The sequence below is a fragment of the Acanthisitta chloris genome, unplaced genomic scaffold (genome assembly GCF_000695815.1).
Source record: "Acanthisitta chloris isolate BGI_N310 unplaced genomic scaffold, ASM69581v1 scaffold4754, whole genome shotgun sequence".
NCBI classification, from domain to species: Eukaryota; Metazoa; Chordata; class Aves; order Passeriformes; family Acanthisittidae; genus Acanthisitta; species Acanthisitta chloris.
Genome location: NW_008668672.1, coordinates 74,616 through 82,433, shown reverse-complemented (window position 1 = coordinate 82,433; position 7,818 = coordinate 74,616). Strand labels below are relative to the sequence as shown.

Genomic DNA, 7,818 nt, shown 5'->3' with positions numbered 1-7,818 from the left:
GTTGATTTCCTTCAAAAATAGTTTCAAATCACACAACTATTTAGTACCTGGAAAGAACAGACTGGTTTTGGGGGACAGACTGGTTTGGGGGGGACATTTCAAGTAAGGTAAAGAATTTTAGTGCTGTTGTGGAATTACAAAATGATAATATTAAACATAATTATTAAACATAATTATTTAGGAGTCCAGATATTTCCCAGCTTGATATACATGTTTTTATAATTCTTAATGGAAATTTCAGAGTGTTGTTTCCATTTCACTGTTTTTTTTCCCTCCCCTTAGCTGATCATGAAGTCCTGCACAGGTATAGACTACAAAGAATTCTACAACTTCCTCAAAGTTATTGCAGAGAACAGGATTTCTGTCTTGGAAAAAGGTCTGGATGATGAAGCTTCAGCCAAGAACACCCCAAAAGCTGCTATTTCCACCCTGGGCATGCTCCATGCTGTGTTTGACCTGAAGAGAACTGTGAAGGTGTTGACATCATTAAGTGCTAATGAAGACTTCAAGAAACTAGACCTGACATCACTCTCTCCACCTCCTGAGGCTTTGCTCCACCACCTGAAAGCAGCAATAGATACAGCCCTGCTCTGACTTCCTATTTACTCACTTCTTTGTGAAATGAACCTTTTCCAAAGGGTTTGGAGGAGACTAACTCCTCCCTGTTTTCTAGCTGGTGCAGTTGAAGTACAAAGAGCCTTACTAGAGAGTGGGGAGGGAGGACAGTCATCAGGCTGAATATTTTAAGAGCATTTGAGTGTTTAGAGTCATTGGATAGGGAAAAAAAATCTCAGATCAAGGAAAAACCCCAAAGCCTGTTTGTATTTTATTGTAAGCATGAATTCAGGGAAGGGAGACAGAAATTCCCTATGGATAAACACTGACATTGAACTGCTCTGCACCAAATTCCCTCTGCTTCCAACACCACCGTATACAGCAGCAAACCTGCAGTTAAGCTCTGCTTTGTCTGCTCACAGCTCAATTATTTAAGCCCTATATCCTGCTTCCAGGTGCAGCCCAGCTTTGCTGCTCCTTGTTTTTTTTAGCAAACTCTAGCTAGTTTACTCCCATGGAAGCCTGAGCTGGCTCAGCAGCTGGAGCCTGGATGTGGAATCACTGACTCTACCTGTGTCCTGCTAGGAATCTCCCTAAAGCTGAGACCTCAGGTAGTGTCAGCCCTCAAACTGCTCCAGGATTCAACTGACTACAGTAATTGGGAAGCAGGAATTCTGATTGCCACTGTTCATTCAGCATGTGACCCACCCAAGCTCAGAAGGAGGAACTAGATGTTCTGGAATGTTCTCCCACATTTTTATTTCAAGGCACAACACCTCCTCCAGCAGAGATTTGCTCAATCAGGGAAGCCAGCAAGTAGCCTCCTCTCAGCAGCTGCAAAAGCCTTGCAGTGAACACAGCAAACAGCACCTCTGCATGGTTCCACAGCACAATTTGTTACCTGAATGCTACCCTTGGGCTAAAATATTCCCAGTGAAACCTCTCTCTTGCTTTTCCTGGTGGCTGAGAAAGCCTAGAAGCACAAATGGCTGCACACTGTTAGTTGCCACTTTAGGCCTCACTTGAATTATTGCTCCAGAACTTCACTTTTCCAAACGTAAAAGCAACTGAAAACTTGATGTTTAGGAAGTGCAATAGTGGAAATCTTCAGTAGGCTGAAAAATCTCCATGTTTTCTAGAGAATTCCTTGGAGTTTGTACTTGCATGCATTTTGCATGGCCTATTTTCTAGTAGGATCTGCATTTTGAGTAGGAAATGATATCTGAAATTAAAATTCTCCGGAGCATGGATGAATTCTGTATGGAGAAACCAGACTGTATTTTTAATTAAACAGCTGTGACTACATCTCAGTGATTCAACCTTCTGGCAGGGAGTTTCTTTAGGCTGGAAAAGTGCCAGTTTGAAGCAAGTCTGAAATTAAAAGCTCCCAAAAGCTGTTCCTTAGGGCTGTTTACATCCCCCAAACCAGGCAGCTGCACTTTGCTTCCTTATATGAATAAGGTGAGACTTCCTAGAGGTGAGGAATAAAGATTTAAAGCTGACAATCAGTGTTTTAGGAAGGAAAACATGTTTTGGGCTTGTATTCTTCTCACTCCGTAGTGGTATTAAACATGGTTTAAGCCCTAAATCATTAAACATGGTATTAAACTGGTACTAAACATGGTTTAATACATGATCTCCTCACTGCTTCAGTAGGGAGCAGAAGCACAAAAATGAGATTTATTGATGATTGATAATTCAAATTCTTCCTGAAGGCAGTAAAGGAACCACAGATCTGCTCAAGTTCAAGACAAAAGTACATTCCCAACTGCCTGAAGATAGCAAGACTGGAATAAGGAGCATGCAAGCCTGGAATCTCTCTTTAAAAACTCCAACAGCTTTATTTGAATACAAAGTTACTGGAAAACATACATGAGGATATTCTCAGACCAATATATTAGCTATTGTAATCAGTGTGTTATTTATTAAAGCAAAATACTTGTGATAAACAGGAGTAAAGAGCCTGGTGTGGTTTGTTTTCCTGAAGGCACAGACCTGGAGAATTAAACTGTCCAGAATAAAAAAAGCAGGTTAAAATCAAGTTCAAAAGAGCTTTTGCTCTAAAAATGCAGCTCAGATAGAGCCAGTTTTGTCTGAGAGGAACAGGAAACCAAACATCTCTTTGCCTTTGACAAAGGCAGCAGAACTCCAGGCTGATTCTCACCTAGTTTATACCCCACTGGTGTCAGGGTGGGTCTGTCAGCACCTCAGTGTCTCTGCAGCTCTGTCAGTTCTCAAAACCAGGTGCTTTTCTCTTTTCTTCTTGCAGAATATGACATTTCTCACCCTAGGACAACCTCTGTCCTTTCTATCAGGCCCACATGAGCCCCTGTAGGATTCCAAAGCAGCACAAGCATGTCCAAGGTGCAAATGTGACATCCCTGAGGCTTCACAGGAGTGAGTAGAGTATAAATACACCTATTTTAGTATCCTAAATCAATGAAGTTAGTGAATAGCAGCTTTATAATGCAATGAGAGGTACTGAGTTGGGCATAGGTAGGAGGAGGAGTAGATAAACCTTCCTCTTAGGGCAGGAAAACCCACCTTTCCCTCCAGGAAGGAGTTGTTTAGGAGTGTGGAGATGACCTCTGACCATGCCAACCCCAAATGTTCCCATCAAGATTGTCGTTTCTAGAAAAGAAACTCTTCTTTCTGTCAGTTCAGTGCAAACCAAACAGCATCTAAGGAGGTTTCAAGGCAGATTGTTATGTGCAGGAAAGGGAAAGAAAACTACAGGGGAACCTTTGCTTCTTTCCACAAGAGATTCCCAAACATGAGCTGAGGTTGGATATTGAAGGCTTTTAGCCTTCACCATTCTTGTGTTTGCTTTAAGATCAGAGTTTGTCAAAAAAAAAAAACCCTCAGCTGATCATTGTGCTTCCCTTTTAAAGACAGCCAGAACAGCAGGGCCATGATTGCTTCTTCATCCAACAGTGTTTGGTCAACGAAAGTGCAGCAGGGAGGATATTCCCTTTGGATCCTCTGGCTCAGGAGCTGTGAGTGACGTGGCAGTTCTCCCTCTGGTGGATTCTTATCCTCTGGATGTGTTCATAGCATGACTGGGAAAGGAACAGAGCAAAACATTAAGGGGAAATTTGGGAATCTGGAGGCAAAATTCTAGGCTCCTGGCAGCCAAAGAAGCTGTGCTGAACTCAAGGGCAGGATGAAATCCACTGAAAATGAAGGATAAGCATATTCCCTAGCCTAGCAGGGAAGTAACCTCCTGGTGCTAAGCATGAAAACAGCCCCTACAGTTCAATTCCAGCCTTGTACATGCAAAGCTTTGCTATTCGGGGTGATGCAGCTGCAAGGAAACATTCCCTTACCTCCAGTGCTGTTAACAAAAAGTCAAACATTCCTCCTTGGTTGGTAGGATCCATCAAGTCTCTGATCAGATGGATTTCAGCTCCCAGGTGCTGGATTCTAGGGAAAGGAAAGGTGACAAAAAAAATCTCTGGGCATTTGTGGGGGGGTGTTTGGAATTAGGTGTTTTGGAGAGGAGGAGGAGGCACAGATCTGAAAGTCTTCCTGATTCCTTGATCTTCTGGAGGCTGAGTCCAGGAGGTATCTGGCAGGATTGGATCTCAAAGATGGAATCCCAGAATGATTTGGGTTGGAAAAGACCTTAAAGATCATCCAGTTCCATTCCCTGCCGTGGGGTTGCTCCAAGCCCCATCTCACCTGGTCTGGAACATTTCCAGGGATGGAGCAGCTACAACTTAATAGGAAAATTTTAGCTCCTCCATTTTTCACACTCTTATTCCTCTCTGCTCTCATTTACAGTCAAGAAACCTTCTTAGAAAACCTCAATCATCCAATATGGCTGCAGGATATTTTGACAGCATGAGAGGAAATGGCCTCAGGTTGCACCTAGGGAGATTTAGATTGGATATTAGGAAAAATGTCTTCATGGAAAGGGTTGTCCAGCCCTGGCACAGGCTGTCCAGTGGGGCAGTGGGGGAGTCAGCATCCCTGGAAGTGTTCAAAAATATGTGGATGTGGCACTTGAGGACGTGGCTTAGTAGAGAACATGGTGGTGCTGTTTGAGAGGAAATGGCCTCAGGTTGCACCTAGGGAGATTTAGATTGGATATTAGGAAAAATGTCTTCATGGAAAGGGTTGTCCAGCCCTGGCACAGGCTGTCCAGTGGGGCAGTGGGGGAGTCAGCATCCCTGGAAGTGTTCAAAAATATGTGGATGTGGCACTTGAGGACGTGGCTTAGTAGAGAACATGGTGGTGCTGTTTGACAGTTGGACTTGATGATCTTCAAGGTCTTTTCCTAACAATGCAAATGGCCTCAGGTTGCACCTAGGGAGATTTAGATTGGATATTAGGAAAAATGTCTTCATGGAAAGGGTTGTCCAGCCCTGGCACAGGCTGTCCAGTGGGGCAGTGGGGGAGTCAGCATCCCTGGAAGTGTTCAAAAATATGTGGATGTGGCACTTGAGGACGTGGCTTAGTAGAGAACATGGTGGTGCTGTTTGACAGTTGGACTTGATGATCTTCAAGGTCTTTTCCAAGCTTAACAATGCAATGATTCTATATTAAAAAAATATATGAATTTCATGCCCCCAAGTTTAACCATTTCACCTTTTTTTGGAGATCAGACATCTCCAGGAAGTCAGTGAAGGATTTTGACTCCTAATCAGTAGTCAGACATTGGAATGGGCTGCCCAGGGAGGTGGTAGATTCACCATCCCTGGAGGTTTTCAAGATGAGACTGGATGTGGCACTTAGTGCCATGGTCTAGTAATCACAGTAGGGTTGGGCTCAATGATCTTTGAGGTTTCTTCCAACCCATTTGATTCTATGATTCTATGACTCCAATTTGCCAGGAAATAGAGTTTGATCCTGCTGGATGTCAGCAGGTTCCTGCAGTTACCCTGAAAGCAGCACAGACAGAGCCTCTTTGGCAGAAATGTGGTATATTTCCAGTCATTCCCACATAGGAAAAGTCTAATTACTAGATGTAATGTTCAAGACCTTCCTAAGCTCCAAACTGAATCCAAGCTGAGACTGGAAAATAGGAAATATAAGATATAGGACATGCCTTAAGGCATCAAAAATTTGCCTTTAGAGGCCAAAATTGGCCTTTATGTTCCTATTTTTATTATACTATGAAACTATGAAACTGTTTCTGTGGTAAACTGAGCTACAGGTAAGACCTCATTTCCCATGACAACCCTGAATTATCCTCTTGGATAAGAGATGAACCCTCAGGAAGTCCTTAGGCACTTTATATCCTGGCCAACAGCATCACACCAGAGCTGGCAGACAGCAGCACACAGAGAAACCCAAACACAGCTCAGGAAAAAGCACATTAAAACACAAAATCCCAGGTTTTAATTTCTGTTCTTTGGCCTGGAAACTTGGTTGTCCTTTCCCTGAGGCATCACACAACAACAGGAGTGGGAAAGGAGAAGCTTCCACTTACTTTGCTCGGGATACAACATACATCAGTAAGGGCAACAGGTCATCCATGGGGAGTTTGTAGTCCTTCTCCACTACACGAGAAACTGTGCTCTCTATCTCCTCATAGGTCTTCTGGAGGATCACCAGCTTTTCCCTGGGATCCACTGTGGTGCTGTGGGTATGAAAACCAGGTCAAATATGCTTCCACTACACAGCTAAAGAGATAAAGCAGAACTTAAAGAAAAAAAAAGCCAAAAGTCAGACTGCCAAGTCCATCAATCATTTGATATGGCTGCACCAGAAAGGAGTCAACAAGGTTGTGCCAAGAGACATTACGAAGGTGCAATTTTCTGCCCATAAATTCCTGTTTAGGTAGTGCCTTCTCCAGAAAAATAGTCACTTTGGCTTTTATAGGGAGACAGTCATCGGGTCTTAGGGACCTGAGAGCTCCTGTCTTATGGATCCACAATACTTCCCTGCCTCTTTTCATTCCCACTCATTAGTGCAGCACCATCACCCAGGCTGGACTTCAAGCCTAGAAACCAAGTTGAGCTTCTTAAATTGGAATAGACTTCCTTGTTAAGAACTGTTGTGATAGGACAAGGAGTAATGGGGATAAATTGAAAGAGGGAAATTTGGATTAGATGTGAGAAAGAAGTTTTTTGCTGTGAGGACGGTGAGACACTGGCACAGGTTGCTCAGGGAGGTTGTGGCTGCCCCAGCCCTGGCAGTGTTCAAAGCCAGGTTGGATAAAGCCTTGAGCAGCCGGGTGTGGTGGGAGATGTCCCTGCTCAGGGCAGGGAGTTGGGACTAGCTGATCTCTAAGGTCCATTCCAACCCCTGAGCATTCTATGAAACTGTGAAATTGAGCTCTGCTTTGCTACATCAACTCTTGGGATGCCACACTGGATGGATAACCACCATGTAGCTACATGTGTGCAGAGCAGTGAGCTGGATCATGGCCAGGAAGTCGCACCCAAGCCCAATTTGCTGTGCACACTGATATGAGTGGACTCTACTTCATCCAAGTCAGGTTTTGTGTCGCAACCTAACCTGTGCCAGTGCCTCACTACCCTCACAGCCAACAATTTCTTCCTAAGGAGTATCTGTACAAAATCAAAGGGAGATATTAGCCATGGAATAGATGCATTCGAACATGATTGATGTTGTCGTCATGTAGATTTGGGGAGAAAAATTTCTATAGAAGTTACTTTTAAAGAGAAATAATATCACAAACTACTTTTATTTAAACAATCTCACAGGCTGACCCTGCCCTCACAGCCAACAATTTCTTCCTAAGGAGTATCTGTACAAAATCAAAGGGAGATATTAGCCATGGAATAGATGCATTCGAACATGATTGATGTTGTCGTCATGTAGATTTGGGGAGAAAAATTTCTATAGAAGTTACTTTTAAAGAGAAATAATATCACAAACTACTTTTATTTAAACAATCTCACAGGCTGACCCTGAAATGCCTTTGTAAACAGGTATAAATTGATGGCATTTCCCAGAAAACACAAAATCCCTGGACTTCAGGCAGAGGTGATGGATAGTGACTTACATCAGCTTCTGCAAACACTCTGTGGCAGACAGGAAACACTTGTCTTTGATCAGGGATCGTCTCTGGAAAGGAGACACAGATGTCTTTGGAACATGACCAAGCAGAGCAGTAGTAAGCAATCCTATTATGTTCCCATGCCTGGATATCCATGGGCAGTAGCTACAGATCATAACTAATCAACACATCAACACATGTCATGGACCTCTGGTTTCTGTGGTTAATGAGGTGAAGCTACATCAGCCACTGTGTGGCCCTGATTCCATCTCACTCACACACCCAGATGGTTC

The 7,818-nt window shown here is 43.4% G+C and overlaps 2 protein-coding genes across 2 annotated transcripts in view; one reads left to right on the top strand and one right to left on the bottom strand.

Annotated features, from left to right (window-relative positions):
* Positions 1–684, top strand: part of JMJD4 (jumonji domain containing 4) — a 6,097-nt gene extending 5,413 nt beyond the window's left edge. Inside the window, exon 6 of the mRNA XM_009072989.1 lies at positions 283–684. Within this exon, the coding sequence (XP_009071237.1) occupies positions 283–594 (312 nt within the window). The 3' untranslated portion in view covers positions 595–684. The remainder of the gene's footprint in view (positions 1–282) is intronic.
* Positions 685–3,542: 2,858 nt separating this feature from the next.
* ALS2CL (ALS2 C-terminal like) overlaps positions 3,543–7,818 on the bottom strand; it is a 31,385-nt gene continuing 27,109 nt past the window's right edge. The window contains exons 22-25 of the mRNA XM_009072988.1: positions 7,532–7,593; positions 5,990–6,139; positions 3,882–3,978; positions 3,543–3,614 (exon numbers count right to left, since the gene is read on the bottom strand). Of these exons, the coding sequence (XP_009071236.1) occupies positions 3,543–3,614; positions 3,882–3,978; positions 5,990–6,139; positions 7,532–7,593 (381 nt within the window). The remainder of the gene's footprint in view (positions 3,615–3,881; positions 3,979–5,989; positions 6,140–7,531; positions 7,594–7,818) is intronic.